The sequence below is a fragment of the Bos indicus x Bos taurus genome, chromosome 21, assembly GCF_003369695.1.
Source record: "Bos indicus x Bos taurus breed Angus x Brahman F1 hybrid chromosome 21, Bos_hybrid_MaternalHap_v2.0, whole genome shotgun sequence".
Taxonomy (NCBI): Eukaryota; Metazoa; Chordata; class Mammalia; order Artiodactyla; family Bovidae; genus Bos; species Bos indicus x Bos taurus.
This window is the reverse complement of record NC_040096.1, coordinates 31,430,748-31,447,665: the sequence shown is the minus strand read 5'-3', so window position 1 is coordinate 31,447,665 and position 16,918 is coordinate 31,430,748. Positions and strand designations below refer to the sequence as shown.

The 16,918-nt window shown below is 42.9% G+C and overlaps 1 protein-coding gene across 3 annotated transcripts in view; it reads right to left on the bottom strand.

The window, feature by feature from the left end:
- TMEM266 (transmembrane protein 266) overlaps positions 1-16,918 on the bottom strand; it is a 124,770-nt gene that overhangs the window by 67,860 nt on the left and 39,992 nt on the right. The window contains exons 2-3 of one of the 3 annotated variants that reach the window (XM_027521503.1): positions 5,077-5,246; positions 284-415 (exon numbers count right to left, since the gene is read on the bottom strand). In XM_027521503.1, the coding sequence (XP_027377304.1) occupies positions 284-321 (38 nt within the window). In that variant the 5' untranslated portion in view covers positions 322-415; positions 5,077-5,246. Of the gene's footprint in view, positions 1-283; positions 416-903; positions 1,058-5,076; positions 5,247-16,918 lie in introns of those variants that run through there. The other 2 variants (XM_027521504.1, XM_027521502.1) reach the window with 2 other exon arrangements.

Below are 16,918 nucleotides of genomic sequence, written 5' to 3'. Positions count from 1 at the left end.
AACCCATGTCCTCTGCAGTGGAACCACAGAGTCTTAAACACTGGACCACCAGGCAGGTCCCTACAACCTGTTTTGGATTGCAGAATTCCTCTGCCTTTTTGAATTAAGAAAATGAGATGACATGAGAGAGGCAACTCAGAGAAAAAGTAGATTTTAACAAGTTATTTTAATGTCAGGCTCAAGGACAAAACCACCTGGAACCCCGTCCATCTCTACGGGGCTGTTCCCTGATCCCAACATACCAACTCAGCATCCGCAGAGAGCAGATCCCAATGCTACTTACTGTGGATTGGTCATGTTGAAAGATGCAACCAGGGCCATGGGTATTCCTGGTGTCTAGTGGGGCTCAGCTGTCTTGAAGCCTGACGTCAGCATTTCCAAGCATGAGTTCTACAAAACATATGAATGTGGTACCCTGCAAACAAATAATTGAATAGTAGGAATTTGTTACACTCAGAAGCCAAACCAGAGTACCTCCTAAGCTCATCTAAAGATGGAAGCCCTTAGAACTTTCTCTGAGATAGACTTCCCTTCAAAGTAACAGTGAACAGATTCCGATCATTACTTATGGCAGATACTAACAGACAGGATTTCTCTCTTTTTTAGAGATGAAGAAATGGGCCCAGAGTGACAAAGTGACTTTTCTGCATCACACAGAGATGGCAGAGAGCCAGGTTGGACCACAGCTCTTTCTACTAAATAGCCAAGTAAAAACCAGGGTAACTCTATATACTTCAGCTTTAGGAATCTCAAAAATTAGGTTTGTCTAAAATAATCTCAAGAGCTTTCCCACATATTTCTTTCTCCCAAGATTTCCCTCTCCTCTGGTAGGCTATTTCTCTACTCTTCTAGGCCTCCCTCTCTTCTTCCCAACTGGGTGTCTCCAGGAGAGAGGTCACACACCTTGAAGCCAGGCTGCCTGTGGTCATGAGGTATGAGATAGATGGGCCCCTGGGCTGGTCAGCTGGTATTTGTCAAGCAGAGTAAAATTGAAGCTTTGTTCTCACCCAGACACTCCAACGACAAAGCTAGTGGTGGAAGCTGAGCTCTGCTGAAGTAAAGAGATAAGAAGGCTACTCCTGAGGTCAAGGAAAACTCCCCTGTCTGCACACGTGCAGGGCGGCTCCTTAGGGGACAAAAGGGGAGGGGACACCACCCCATAATAAGTGTGAACAGCCCATAGGCCTCTGCAGTGGGATCCATCTGAGCAAAAAGTTGTGCACACATGTTGGAGAGGGTCCTAGGACCAGTCAGGTGTGAAAAGAGAAGATAAGTGGCCAAATATAAACAAAGACCCGAAGGACGGTCCTTTGTAACAGCGGTCCCCAACCTTTCTGGCGCCAGGGACCGGTTTCATGGAGGATGGTTTTTCCACGGGGTGGTGAGGGACATGGTTTGGGGATGATTCTCCTAAGGAGCACATGACCTAGATCCCTCGCGTGCACAGTTCACACTAGGGTTTGTGCTCCTGTGAGAATCTAACGCTACAGCTGACCTGACACGCGGAGCTCAGGTGGTAATGTGAGCAATGGGGAGTGACTGTCAACACAGAAGAAGCTCCCCATTTGCTCACCTGCCACTCACCTCCTGCCACGCAGCCCCATTTCTATCAGTTGGGGACCCCTGCTTGCTATGGGACTTAAACCACCTCTTACTGCAGCCCTCGTTCAAGATACCCATACTCCTCTCCTGATGTATATTTCTGCCTCAAATAAATAAACTTTATCTGTGTGTTCTCCCATGTGTTGTGCTATGTCTCTAATAATAAACTTTGTGCTCATTTTCTCCACCCATAAAATATGGGAATAATAATAGAACTAACTGAGTTAATGCATGTAAAACCCTTGGAATAGTGCCTGGCATCTACTGTTGGCTTTTATCAACAGAGCTATTGTTTTATAAATTTAAACTGCACAGTCTGTTGAATCTGAGCACATTCCAAAGCATTTGGACGTCTGAGTGTAAGATTGCCTCTTAAAATCTGGATTAGGTAAATAGAATATACTTTTCTACCAACAGGTAGTGTAGTACCACCTTGAAGTCTTCTGGGAAAGAGTAACAGAATGTACACAGACAAGGAGATAGACCCAGGTTTGGGGCAGTTTTGCACTACTTGGAAGTTACTCAAAGGGCTGATCCTTTCATAAGTTACATTCCAATTGCAAACTGGTTTTCCTACAAGACATCAATCCAGGATGAATATCCTTTCCCAATCCTGAAGCTCTTCCCAGGTGGCGCAAGTGATAAAGAACGCACTTGCCAATGCAGGAGATGTGAGAGAGAGATGCGGTTCGATCCCTGGTTCAGGACTATCCCCTGGAGGAGGGCACGGCAACCCACTCCAGAATTCTTGCCTGGAGAATGCCACAGACAGAGGGGCCTGGCAGGCTACACTCCATGGGGTCGCAAAGAGTCGGACCTGACTGAATGACTTAGCCATGCAATCCTGAAACTCAGCTCTCAAGGAACAAAGGGACAGAATTGTCACATGGTGCCACAGGAAAAGGTGCTCCTGGAGTGAAAAATATGAGGATTGATGGTAAATTTGCAAAGCGGGGAAGTGCTTTCACGTTCTGTGTAACTAGGAAAAGTCAGAGCTCAAGGTAAAGGAAACTGAGGAAATCTTGGGAAATCTGAACTTTGAGCAACTGGAAATAAGAGAGACAGAGAGCTTCATAAAATCAGAAGAGCTTTGGGATTTCCCTGGTGGTCTGGTAGTTAAGACTCTGCAGTCTCAATGCAGGGGCCCCAGGTTCAATCTCTGGCCAGAGAACTAGATCCTGTGTGCCACAACGAAAGTTCATATGCCGAGACAAAGACCCACTACAGCCAAAGAAAAGGATAAATAAGTAAAGCCATTAGAGCTTTAATACAGCGACCACTGTTTTCACACCAGGTGTTTTTGGGGGCAAAACAAAGCATGGGAGCAAGAGTCAGAGACAACAGCAAGGAGAATCTGGACAGATGTTTTGCAGCCACCCCTTCCTGGGGGTTTCACCTTACTTTATACCTTCATAAGGAGGGCCTGAACTTAAAAATGAGAACTCTCCTGTAGCATCTGTAGTATTAATTGCACAGTAAATATATCAAGTTCTCCATCCCATAGCACAGATTCAGTCAGTCTCAATCTTTTCAGTTCTTTCTACAAAGCCTCCAGCAAACCAACTCCTCCCAGTGGTAGAACTGGTTATGTGGACTGTCCATCCTCCACTGACAATGAAGTCAGGACAGGTGTCCACAAACAGGAGTCCAGGTGAGCAACCCTACCTTCTGGAATGGTGTTTTAACAAGCTGTATTTGCAGATGAGCCCTTTACATGCTATTCAAGATATTAACTCTCTGGAGAATATACTAGGAAGATCTTTGCTTCCATGGACCTTCCAGTACAGTTGTATTTCCTATAAATATTAGTCTATAAGCTTTAATAAGATCCACCTTCAGTTTTTTTTCTTTTTCACTTTCATAAGCAGTATCATGACTTCCATTCAGAGACACAGAATGTCTTTTTTTTTTCTTTTGTGACATAACAGCCATTGATGGGTTCCTAGATCCCATTAATTCATTAGGGCTTGCAAAAAGATCATATGATTTCATCTTTCTGTCTTCATTTCTCAGCTACTATGAAGACACACTCCCCCTCATCAACTATTAGATTAGCTTAAGGTACAGTTCACATAGAAAAGGAAGGATACATGCTTAACTTTCCCTCCTTTATTTATTAGTTTTCAAAATAATCTTCCAAAGTCGATCAGTGAGGTGTTTTGTGGTGGTTGGTTATTTTTCACAGTGTTACGGATTTAAACATTCACTCAAGAGGGGTTGAGAGGGGAGCAAGCTCCTTGGAAACGGGGACTGCAGGTTCCTGGAAGGAGATGTGGGGATGGGAAGAAATGATTGGCATCTCCAGGACAGGCAAAGATGAGGCAGGATAGAGGGTTAAAATCCTATTTGGATGGACAGTGAGTAGGCTGCTTCAGCGATTTAGAACCTTAACAAGTAACACAGTTCAAGATCCCTTAAGATGATGCTTTTTAAAAATAATATTTTCCAAATGAAATAACACCCAAAGCACAAGCCTAGCACGAAGCAGGTGTAGTCTAGCACTCTATAAATGAACATCTGCAGTGCAAACCTGCTGTCTCATAACCTGGGAAAGCAGAAGAGGAAACCTGTTTTGGATTTCTTTGGTCTGGCAGCAGTGGGGAGGAAGGCTGTTTTTTAAACTTTAGGAAATTCCAGTCCATTCCACTTGTTGCTCATGAGTCTGTCTATATGTAATTTACCAAAACCATATTGGCTTGTTCCAGACAAACCTGCCAAGTTCAAGTTGGCATCCCAGGAATCTTAGAGCTGAAAAAGGCTTCTAAAAACAAGTAATCAGTTCCCTTACCTAGCAGGTGAGAAAATCCGTAATTTGGCTCACCTGTCCCCAGGGGCGACTAAGTCTACTCCTCATCTCTTACTCTAGTGACAGCCCCGTGGCATACATGATCTGCTTTCATCTGCGTTCCATTGGTTGCCAAAGCTGCTTTTACTGCAAATCACCTGGGGGCCTTTTGGGACATATAAATTCACAGGCTACACTGCAGAAATGCTGAATCAGAACTGTGCAGGTGGAGTTTGAGAATCTTCTTCAAGTTCCCCAGCTGTTTCTGACATGAGGCCACTCCACTTGACCCTCAGTATCAGTGCTTCTTAAACTTTCCATTGCACCAGAATTACCATGAAGGTTTATGTAAATACAAATTGATAGCCCTACCCACAAAGTTTCTAATTTAGTATGTCTGGGGTGGGAACTTGAGAATTTATATTTTGAAAAAACTCCAGAGAATAATGATTTGCTGATCCACAGATCACACTCTGATCTTCTGTACCAGAAAGACTGCTTGAGGTAATTTATAGAAGGGATTTTTATCCCTGTGTATTTTGCACACAAAGCTAGTATGGTGAAATAGTCAGCAAAACCTATCCTGGCCAGGCTGAAGATGACACGCTATATTAGTTAGGAATAATTTTATTTGCAAGTAACAAAATATCTGACTAACAGTGACTTAGGCAGTAAAGACTTTTAATTACCTTACATAGCAAGAGGCCTGGAGGCAGAGGCTCAAAGATATCACCAAGGACTCAAGCCCTTTGTATCTTGGCATTCCCTCATTCCTCTTGTGATGCATTATTCATATTTGTTGCCTTGTGGTAGCAGAATGGCTGCTGCAGCTCCAGCTTGCACATCCTCACACTAGCTCCTACCAAAAAGAAACAATCAAAGGCTTTCTCCTCATGAAGTTTGGTCTTTTATTTAGCTGGTATTATCTTTCCAAGGCCTCTAGTCAACATCTAATGTCTCTTGGGCATAGCTAGGTCATATGGCTGCAAAAGAACCAAGGACAATACACAGCTGGCCAAGGGAGTAAGGGGTGATATGAGATCCTGGACCAGTCGTGATTCATCCTTTAGGAGCTGGGCATATTGTTACCATAAACAAACCTCAGTTCTCTTAGCAAGCAAGAAGCACGAAAGAGCTGTCTGGTGTATAACCACTTGTCTGCCAGACCAGGTCTGGACACTTCTGAGATGGTTCTGAGGCTCTGCTGAAGGAAGTTTCCTGGGTCTCCAAAGTGTTGGTAACATGTTGGCAGGAGAGATAAAAGATGTGCTCTTACCAAACCTCGGGGCTCTTTTATTTAGAAAGCATATGTGTGGGGTTCAGTTTTGACATCCTCAAGCATGCTACAGAATCTACTCCTAGGGAGAAGCCGCTGAGCACAGGCACCTTTCACAGATATGATGTTCCACACCCCCAGAAGGAGGCTGTTTCTTGTTCTAAAAGACAAAGGTTTGTGTACAGCAACACAAGGTCAACCTTGTTGTTACCTTGACCCATTTGTACCTTGCTCTGTTAACAAGGAGTGAAAATGAAATCAATCAATCATGTCTGCGAGCATTCTCTCACTCTGATCTCCACTCCACCGCGCAGTCCTTAGCAGTTAAACAAGCGGGCAGGGAGCCCACAGTGGCTCTCTTTTCTAGATGTGGCCCAGTCTTCTGTGGACCCCTCTTACTTTCTACCTTTTGCTCTTCTCCACTTACCAAATAATGCACCCACTCAACTACTACCAGTATCATGAAGCAGGGGACACACAAAACAAGATCACACTAAACTAGATCTGAAATTACTCTCATGTTCCGAGAAGAAAATCAAGAGGACCATCACTCTAATCCTTCCCTTGCTCCCCCCCCCCCAAATTTCTTTTTTCTAATGAGCACTTCCCTAAGTTGTCCCTAATGGAACAAAGGATCCAGTGGTTCCTTGCCCCTGGCTAGTCTGGGCAGAAAAAGACGTCCTATAGCAGGGATTCCTCACCCGCTGCCTGAGATCATTTTCCCTCCAGAATTCTGTGGAGCTCCTGGGGAACTCAAGTATCTGTGATTTAGAGAAGTGACAACAATGAGCGAGGGCTGCAGTGGCTGACCCCTATCATCCCCCCTCCCCGTTCCAGTCAAGCAAATCTTAAGAGTAAGACTCTGCAAGTCTCTGAAGAAATCTTTCGCTGTACATTGTGTTAACTAAAAGATTTAAGAACTTAAGATTAAGAAAGTTAATTATGATTAACTTTGCTATTGAATTCTACATGGCACCAGACAAATGACTATTCTTTGATAAATGGGGGCGGAAATCCTCTTTCTTCAATACTTTTGTAGTACTTTTTTGTATATCTGTGGTAGGATGCAAAAATGACCCCATTCTCACTCTCCCTATATTAATGCCCCTTTTGTTGTTCTTACAGACAGAATGTGTCCCTCAAAACTCATATGTTGGTGGTATTGGGAGGTAATGCCTTTGGAAAGTAATTAAGTCACGGGGAAGGAATCCTCACAAACGGGATTAGCACCCTAATAAGAAGAAACACAAGAATGATGACTTCTTAGCCATGTGAGAATACAACCCGAACACCGCCCACTGCAAACCAGGAGGGGAGTCTTCACCAGACACCAGGTCTGCCAGCGCCTTGACCCTGGACTTGCCAGGTTCCAGAACTGTTAAGAAGGCCCCCAGCCTATGGCATTCTGCAACAGCAGCCCAGATGGACAAGGACAGTCACATAGCTTATTACCCCCTCACCTGTCGCTGGGGCTGGCCACGTGACCTGCTTTGTCAACATAGATTGGAAACTGTGATGATTAGTTTTATATGTCAACTGGACACACACGGGGCTATCTGGTTAAACAGTGTGTCTCGGTGTGTCTAAAAGGATATTTTTGGATGAGATTAAAATCTGAATTGGTAGACTGAGTAAAGGAGGCTGCCCTCGCCAGTGTGGGTGGGCTTCATTCAATTTGTAGATGGCCTGAAGAGAATAAAAAGCTAGTAAGAAAGAATTCTCTCTCTCTGCCTTGCTGACTGTGAGTTGGGGCATCAGTCTTCTGTTTTCAGACTCAGGCTCAAAATTATCCTATTGGCTTTACTGGGTCTGGACTTCTCAGCTTCCGTAATCCCGTGAGCCAGTTCCTTATAATAAATCTCTTTATTCACATTCACACACACACACACAGAAACACACTCATGCACACATATATATCCTGTTGCTCCTGCTTCTCTGTAGAACCCTGATGACCGCATCAGCAAACAAGAAAGCACTCCTGTGACTGGGCTTGCCTTCTCGCTCACATGTTTCCATGACAGCCAGCGCGCCCATCACCCCGGCCAAGGACGGCCAATAGCCGCCTGCACCTGCCCACCCCAGACACATGAGTTCAGTCAAGTCTAGAAGAGTCACACAGCTGTGCCCAGCCTAAACTGCAGAGCCACAGACCCATGACCTACATAAAAACTTTGTTTTTTCAAAATCATTCTTTAGCCATTTATTAGTACCTGGTGTCCTCTAGAAGTATACCAAAGACTGGGGTTATCACGATAAAAGAGACACTCAGAAAACTCGTGGGCTACTGATAAGACAGATGCGCAGATAGAAATTAAAATTCAGAGAGGTGAGAAGAACAAAACATTACAAAGGAGTGTTTTGAAAGCTGTAAACTTCCTTATAAATATCACTCACATGGCAGGTACAGTCTTCTTCCTTCAGCCATCTGTTAGGAAAGGTTTGTTTCTCTAAGCCCACCAAGTTTTGGGAATGGTTGTTATGTGGTATTACTATGGTAACAGATCACTGATACATTATAGATAAATGTCCACTGTAACACATAAAATAATACAAAGACACATATGTATATATTTTAAAATGAAGCACAATTTTATTTAAATTTTCTGAAATTTATACTAAACATGTTGTTTCAAAAATGCTTCACCATGATACAAAGGTTTTATTATTTCACCTTTCTTTTATAGGTGTTTCTTTTTGTGTACAGTTCTTCAATAGAAGCCCGAGTCCTGAGTTGCCCAGTTAGGAGCCTCTGACCTGCTATTCTGATTTTCTTCTCACTATTCATGGCCAATATCTGGCTTCTAAATGAACAGCTTTTGGTCTTTTAATCACTTGCTGATAAGGTGAGCCTGCACGTCACATGTAACCACATGACCTAATTTAGAATCAATCTTGGCATCTAGTCTTGTGTTTCTAATCAAATTTACAATCCACCTTAAGGGACTGGCCAGATGTAGCAAAGACGTATATTTTCATATACATCTTTGTATATATATATATTAAAGATAACCTCTCTCCAGCCTCCATTGTAACCCTCCATGTCTCCCCTGAGGTCCTATGTTAACACTCAGGTGTAGAAATCCTGGCCCAGAATTATGTAAGCATGTACTCACAGATATAAGCTAATTTGGGGGGGGTTGTGTTTAACAAAATAAAACCAACTCTGTAATTTACTTTTATCACTTAGCAATATAGAATGGAAATCCTTTCTTGTCAATAAAGATCTATATTTTTCTAATTTCTTAATTCATATACATATGTATACACACACATACACATGTATAATACATAACTATATAAATTGCTTATCATAAAATTCATGTCTTTAGTGGCATGTGTATTCTTTTTTGCCCACTTCCCCCTCATTTGCGCACTTCACCTGCCTCGCTGTTGCTCTCCCTTAATATACATACAGGAGATGTATGTATTCGATCCCTGGGTCGGGAAGACCCCCAGGAGGAGAGCATAACAACCCACTCCACTATTCTTGGCTAGAGAATCTCATGGACAGAGGAGCCTGGCAGCCTATATAGTCCATAGGGTGACAAAGTGCTGGACACGACTGAAGCGACTTCGCACACACACACATCCCTACTGACAGGCAGTTTCAGAGTTTTTGGGCCCTGTGAAAAATACTACAATAAGGATCTTGCATACATTTCATTATGGTATTTTTATTTGTATGGGATAGATTCCCAGAAGTGAGATGACTGGGCTAAAGACTATATATCTTATATTTTAATAGTTAAAACAAGATTGCTTTGAAAGTTCCCTTTTAAGGGAACATCTTAAATTATTTGCAAGCCGTTGAAGGTGTCTGTGGACCAGATAAGTCCAAATACTTGCTTAATTATACCCTTGCCCCCATGGAGCACTGGAGTGAAAATAGAGGACAAGGGCGAAACCAAAAATAGCAATAAATATGCTTGCACCACAAGGAAAGACTTAGTTGACTTAGGAACTACCCTGTGACAGTATTTCTATGAGTTGTTTCAGAACAGTTAATGCCCTGAGGATTCTGTTTTCCTCCTTGTGCCATAAACCCTAACCCTCCAAACTAAACCAGCCACATAACCAGTTCCTGGGTTCCTGCCCAATCCCAGGAGTTATGAGTTGTGATCTATCCAAGGAGATCTGAATTCCCTGGGAATGAGGATGGGAGAGCACCACAGTGGAGGGGGGATTGCAGGAAATTCTGGCGTCACCTTCTAATAGTTTCCAGTCATATTTTAGGCACTAACTTATATATTGATATACTGGAGTGGGTTGCCATTCCCCTCTCCAGGGAATCTTCCTGACCCAGGGTTTAAACCTGGGTCTTCTGCACTGCCGGCAGATTCCTTACCATCTGAGCCACCAGGGAAGCCTCACACATTGGTATTTTTGTCTGTTGAGGTGCTCAGTTATGTCCGACTCTTTGTGACCCCAAGGACTGCAGCATGCCAGGTGTCCTTGTCCATCACCAACTCCGGAGCTTGCTCAAACTCATGGCCATCGAGTCGGCGATGCTATTCAACCATCTCATCCTCTGTCATCCCCTTCTCCTCCTGCCTTCAATCTTTCCCAGCATCAGGTTCTTTTCTAATGAGTCAGTTCTTTGTATATACTTACTTGTTAAAAAGAGAGCGACTTTGCTAATGATTTTTATCTGGTTGACCAGGAACTATATCTAAGTTAAGCCTGCTATGTTTCCACCCACACTCTCTGCCAGCTTAGAAGTGTAAATGACATGGACCTACTCAGGGGTACCTGCAGGGGCAGGTCCAAACACGGAAGAGACTAGGACCAACCCCAACCTGGAGGGGCTTTATCCGAACTGGCTGTTCAAGGGGACGCAGGGAGCCATCAGGAATTGAAGGGTGACCTTTGTCCCACTTCTAATAGGACAGGATGTCCTTCCAGTTCAGTGGAGAGAATCCGGTCATGACCTCACTCTGAGTGAAGTCAAGGGAGTTTGGCTCCTGGGGCAGTGATTTCCAGAAACCAAATAAAAGTCACAGATGCAAAGTGGATCCACATTATCAGTAAGCAAAGACATGTAAATTCAAACCATTTTTTCTCCTAATGGACTAGGAATGATTTATAATACTTAGTACTGATGAGTGTATGAGAAAACGGCCATTCATGCACATCACTGAGATATATATGTGTGTGTAGTTGCTCAGTTGTGTCTAACTCTTTGTGACCCCACAGACTGTAGCCCACCAGGCTCCTCTGTCCCCTCTGTCCCTGGAATTCTCCAGGCAAGAAGACTGGAGTGGGTTGCCATTTCCTTCTCCAGGGCATCTTCCCAACCCTGAGATTGAACGTAGGTCTCCCACATTACAGGCAGATTCTTTACGGTCTGAGCCATTGTTGATAGAGGTGAAAATTGTTGGAAATTTGCTGAAGGGTGATTTGACAATATATTTATCAAAATTATTTTAATGTGCACTCTTTGACCCCGCAATTCAACTGCTAGAAGATATGTTTTAGGGGAATAACAGATGCATAGACACATATAGAAGTTTCTTGAATTTATATAATATCACCACACCTCGCACATAGTAAGTGCTCCACAAATATGTGTTGATAAGAAATCAATAAAATAATAAATTGAAAGCAATGCAAATGTCTATCAATAGGAGACTAGGTAAATAAATTAAGGAACTTCTGTATTATGGGATTGTCCTACAGCTATTGAAAAGGATGAAGTTAAATGGAAACTGGGAAGGACTTACTGCAAAGGAATATGAGGGAACTTCTGGCAATACTCTAAATCTTTATTGTGGTGATGGTTCCAAGTGTGCTTTTAAAATGGGTGCTTTTTATTGTTTGTAAACAGTTCTTTCAACAATATGGCTGATTTTTTTTTTTTAATGGATGAAGGTATACTATTTTCAATAACATGGAAAGTTGCCTACAATGTAACAATAAAAAAGGTTACCAAATGATAAATAGATGATGATCCCAATTACATAATATATAGAGAAAATACGTATATGACAAGGTGTGGAATGGGACTTTTCCTGTGGTCCCAGAATTTGGCAGCTGCCCTAAAGTCAAAGATAAAGATAGTAAATGCTCACACATTTTCTAAAGAGAGATGTCAGACTATCTATTTGGAATATACTAACAGAAGGCAATGGCACCCCACTCCAGTACTCTTGCCTAGAAAATCCCATGGATGGAGGACCCTGGTGGGCTGCAGTCCATGGGGTCGCCAAGAGTTGGACATGACTGAGCGACTTCACTTTCACTTTTCACTTTCATGCATTGGAGAAGGAAATGGCAACCCACTCCAGTGTTCTTGCCTGGAGAATCCCAGGGATGGGGAGCCTTGGTGGGCTGCCATCTATGGGGTCGCACAGAGTCGGACACGACTGAAGCGACTTAGCAGCAGCAGCAGCAGCAGCAATAAATGGTCAAGCTGGTCTAGTAGCTACTACTCCTGATGGCCTGTGAGAGAGAAGGCTAGAGAAACCCATGCCAGATGCCTAGGCTGACTGGGACATGGAAGATGGCCAGGAGAGGACAGAGAACATTGGTGGGAACAACCTGCCCTTAACCACCAAGCTAAGCAGGGGTATGGCATCAGTCAAGGATATTAGTGAAAATTAAACTCAATAGTTTAAGAGAGTATACATTTTTAAAGGATGCTGAATTCCAGGTGGGTTAGAGCGCCAGGTATCAAACATTTATGGTCAGGAACACGGACTGGACCCTGGTGCCGCTCCAGTACAAGCATTGCTGATGCCACCACACCACACCGACATCCTCTCCTCCCCAGCTTCCAAGGTCCCAGCTCCCCCTGATTAAAAATCGGCAGAGACACATCACACAGCTGTATCCTGGCTGCAAGGAAGGCTGCCACCTTGCATGGGGGTGGACTCAATATAGGAATTTCCCCAACTCTAGAAAGGCCTCTGGAGGGATGTGAGATGATCACAAATATGGCAATAGTTAGGGACTACAGTCTAGTTTATGGACTCCAGTGGACACCTTGCTAGGACTCTACTCAAGAGGACCAGAGGGGTGCCAGGGACACACGTCCAAAGCGGGAACTGAAGGTAGCCCTCTGAAGTAAGGCAAGAATCCAGTGGAATGGTGCGTGCAGCTCCCCTACTGCATCCAGATGGGCTGGAGTGGCAGAACACAGAAGGTGGATTTCTAAGGAACTTGCAAAAGCATCCTTGGGTCAGGCTGGGTGAGTACAGAGAACTGGGGTGGGAAGGAGCAGAAAGGCTGGCCTATAGGTCAGGTTGTGTAGCCTGGACAGAAGTTTTCATTTACATGGAAGATTTTAACACCTGAAAATGAGCCTGTCCTAAATCCTGAAGGGCTTCCCTGGTGGCTTAGACAGTAAAGAATCCGCTGCAGTGCAGAAGACCCGGGTTTGATCCTTGGGTTGGGAAGATCCCCTGGAGAAGGGAACGGCTTCCCCCTCCAGCATTCTTGCCTGGAGAATTCCATGGACAGAGGAGCCTGGTGGGTTACAGTCTATGGGGCCGCAAAGAGTCGGACGTAACTAACACTGTTTTAAATCCTGAAAGTGACTAGAAAAGCTAAGGCATCTTGCCACATTCATGTCAGGTGATGGGAGGAGAGAGAAACAGCAGAATATGTTGTTGAAAAAAGTCATCGCTTGATGGTTCCTATCAACCTCCATTCATCTAAAAGGTCCGATGGCTGCATCCAAAGTTATTAACAGGTAGGGAGGTGGGGGAAGAAGTGGTATTCTCGAGGAGAGGTTTCATTTCACTGCTTTTTGTTCCTGAGCATCATTTGTTTAAAAAAAAAAAAAAAAGACAAGGATAATCCAGATATGATGAACTTTGAAAACACTATGTTGGATAAAAGAAGCCAGACACAAAAGGCCACATACTGTATGATTCCATTTACATGAAATTTCTCAAATAGATAAATCTCTAGAGATAGGAAGCAAACCAATGGTTCCTGAGGGCTGGGGAGAGACAGGAGTGGGGAATGACTGCTTAGTGGTTGCAGGGTTTCCTTTTGGGATTATGAAATGTTCTGCAACTAAATAATATTAATCGTTGCACAATGATACAAATATACTGTCAGGGACGGTACATTTCATGTTATGTGTATGTTAACCACAATTTTAAAAACTAGGAAAGCAAAACCAAAAGTCAACCAAAACAACAACAAAAATCTAGAAATATTGCTTGACAAGAAAAGATGTTCATTACAAGGTAATTAGAAAAAGTAGGCTTTAAAGTATGTTCATATATGGAAGAAAAAAAAAAAAAGCCCATATAGTGTGATGTATGTATAAAGCAATCTGAAAGGACAGATCCACAATGTTAAAAGAAGTTATCTCTGGGTGGTGGGACTACAAGGAACTGTTTACTTTATATGTTTCTATACTGTCTCATTTTCATTAATAATGAACTAAATCTACTTTTACACTAAAAAATGTACCTAAGGTTAAAAATTGGTAAGCATGCATGAGAGATACAGGAAAAGGGCTGTGGGAATCCCGAGGCAGACTAGACAGCTTTCAACTGCCTGGGTTCCCGAATCTTCCTCAGAGCAGTCTCCTGACAAGGACCCTTACCTCCAGGCTTCTCTTCTCTGACACATCTTACATGCAGCCACCACATAACTCTTCTGCTGAAGCTGGGGTTTGCTCAGTCACCACTACTTACCAACGTGGTGTTTTTCAGTTGCTCAGTCATGTCCGACACCTTGTGACCCTATGGACTGCAGCATGCCAGGCTTCCCTCTCCTTCACTATTTACCGAAGTTTGCTCAAATTCATGTCCATTGAGTTGGTGGTGTTACCATCTCATTCTTTGCTACTGTTTTCTCCTTTAATCTTCAGTCTTTCCCCGCATCAGGGTCTTTCCCAATGAATTGGCTCTTCGCATCAGATGGCCAAAGTATTGGAACTTCAGCATCAGTTCTTCCAGTGAATATTCAGAGTTTATTTCCTTTAGGATTGACTGGTTTGATCTCCTTGAAGTCCAAGGGACTCTCAAGAGTCTTCTCCAGTGAAATTTGAAAGGATCAATTCTTTGGTGCTCAGCCTTCTTTATGGTCCACCTCTCACATCCGTATATGACGACTGGAAAAACCACAGCTTTGACTGGCTTTGACTAAACAGACCTTTGTCGACAAAGTGATGTCTTGGCTTTTTAATATGCTGTCTAGGTTTGTCATAGCTTTTCTTCCAAGGAGCAGGCATATTTTAATTTCATGGTTTACTGCTTACTGAACATGGTCTCAATTCCTTGGCCTGTGATTCAGAACCCTCCACCACCTGACCTCAATGTTTTAAGCCATTCCTCATCCTCTTTCTGTGCTGTGTTCCAGCCACCTTGTCCAGACACCACTGTTCCCAGTGCTCAGACACAGGCACACAATTATCCACCCTCTGCCTCTGCTTATGGAACTCTCCCGGCAGGACCATGGACAGGTCTGTGGGGGATCAGTATTTAGTTCAGTATTAATGAAAATGAGACAGTATAGAAATATATAAAGTAAACAGTTCCTTGTAGTCCCAACCACCCAGGTCCACAGGTCCCAACCACAATCCCTCTCTCATCCAACCTTCTATAACCCAGTGTCACTGCTTGCCCCTGAACGCAGTGTCAGGGAGCCGTCTCTTTTCTGTCTTCTGTACACTTTAACTGTACATCACTCAGGGCATGTACCACTTTTGCACTTTGTCTTATAGAGGTTTAGGCTCCTGTACCATCTATTATAGACTATAAGCTCCTTAAGGCCAGGGTTCATATTAGCAAACTGAAAGGAAAAAACCTCAAAGCACTTGAAAAAATATTTCATGTTGCTAATTATTAGAGAAATGCAAATCAAAACCGCAACGAGGCATTACTTCACACCGGGCGGAATGGCCATCATTGAAATGGGGGGCGGTGTAGAGAAAAGGGAACCCTCCTACACTGTTCCTGGGAATGTAAATTGGTGCTGCCACTATGGAGAATAGTATGGAGGTTCCTCAGAAAACTAACAATGTAACTACCATATAATCCAGCAATCCCACTCCTGGGCATGTATCTGGAGGAAACCATAATCTGAAAAGATATATGCATCCCAATGTTCTCTGCAGCTCTATTTGCAATAGCCAAGACATGGAAAAACCTAAGTGTCCATTGACAGAGGAATGGATAAAGAAAATGTGGTACATGTATACAGTGGAATATTACTCAGTCAAGAAAAGAATGAACTAATGCCATCTATAGTACCATGGATGGACCTAGAGATTATCCTACTAAGTGAAGTAAGTCAGAGAAAGACAAGTATCACACAGTATCACTTATATGTGGAATCTAAAAAGATGATACAGATGAACTTATTCATAAAACAGAAACAGACTCACAGATTTCAAAAACAAAATTACACTTACTAAAGGGGAAAGGTGGGGGAAGAAGGATAAATTAGAAGTTGGGAATAATACATCACATTATTTTATATATAAAATAATATCACATTATATTATATATAAAATAATCAACAAGGAGCTACTAGATAGCACAGGGAACTCTACTATAGGTTAGAGTTATTATTCTGTAATAACCTATATGGAAAAAAAGAATCTGAAAAAGAACAGATAAAAGTATATGTAGAACTGAACCAGTCTGCTATATACCTGAAACTAACACAACAGTTGTAAGCCTATACCCCAATATGGGATAAAAATTATATTAAATCCTTAAAAAAATTAAAGAAAAATCTCTTGGGCACATTTCTATATGCCAGATTTAGTTCAGCAGCTTTTCTAAAGGCAGAAAAATGAGGCAGGGCCTTTAGATGGCCCCATGAGTACGCTTTCTGCATTCAAAAAGTATTCTTCAGTTAACCCATCAAACTTGAGGACAGTTTTCAGCAAGTCAGTGCTGGAGGCAGCCTTGGAGGGGCCATCAGCAGTGAATGTGCAAGGTCATCTTTGTGCCTAAGGAGAAACACGACTGAGCAGTTACCCAGCAAATGATCTCCTCTTGGAACTCAGTAGGATGTTAAAAAAAATAATAGACTATTTTTTTAGAGCAGTTTTAAAATTTAAAGAAAAATTTAAAGTATAGAGCATTTCCATGTGACCACCACCCCTCCCCCCCCACCCCGCGTAGCTTTCAGTGGTACATCTGTTGCAATTGATGAAATCAGAAATCTGCATCTTAACAAGATTCCCAGGAGACTTGTAGGACACTATAGTTAGAAAAGCACTAGGGTGCATGATATGTAAATTCCCTTTCAGTTCTAAGCTTCTAATACAATCTGTGACCTTTACT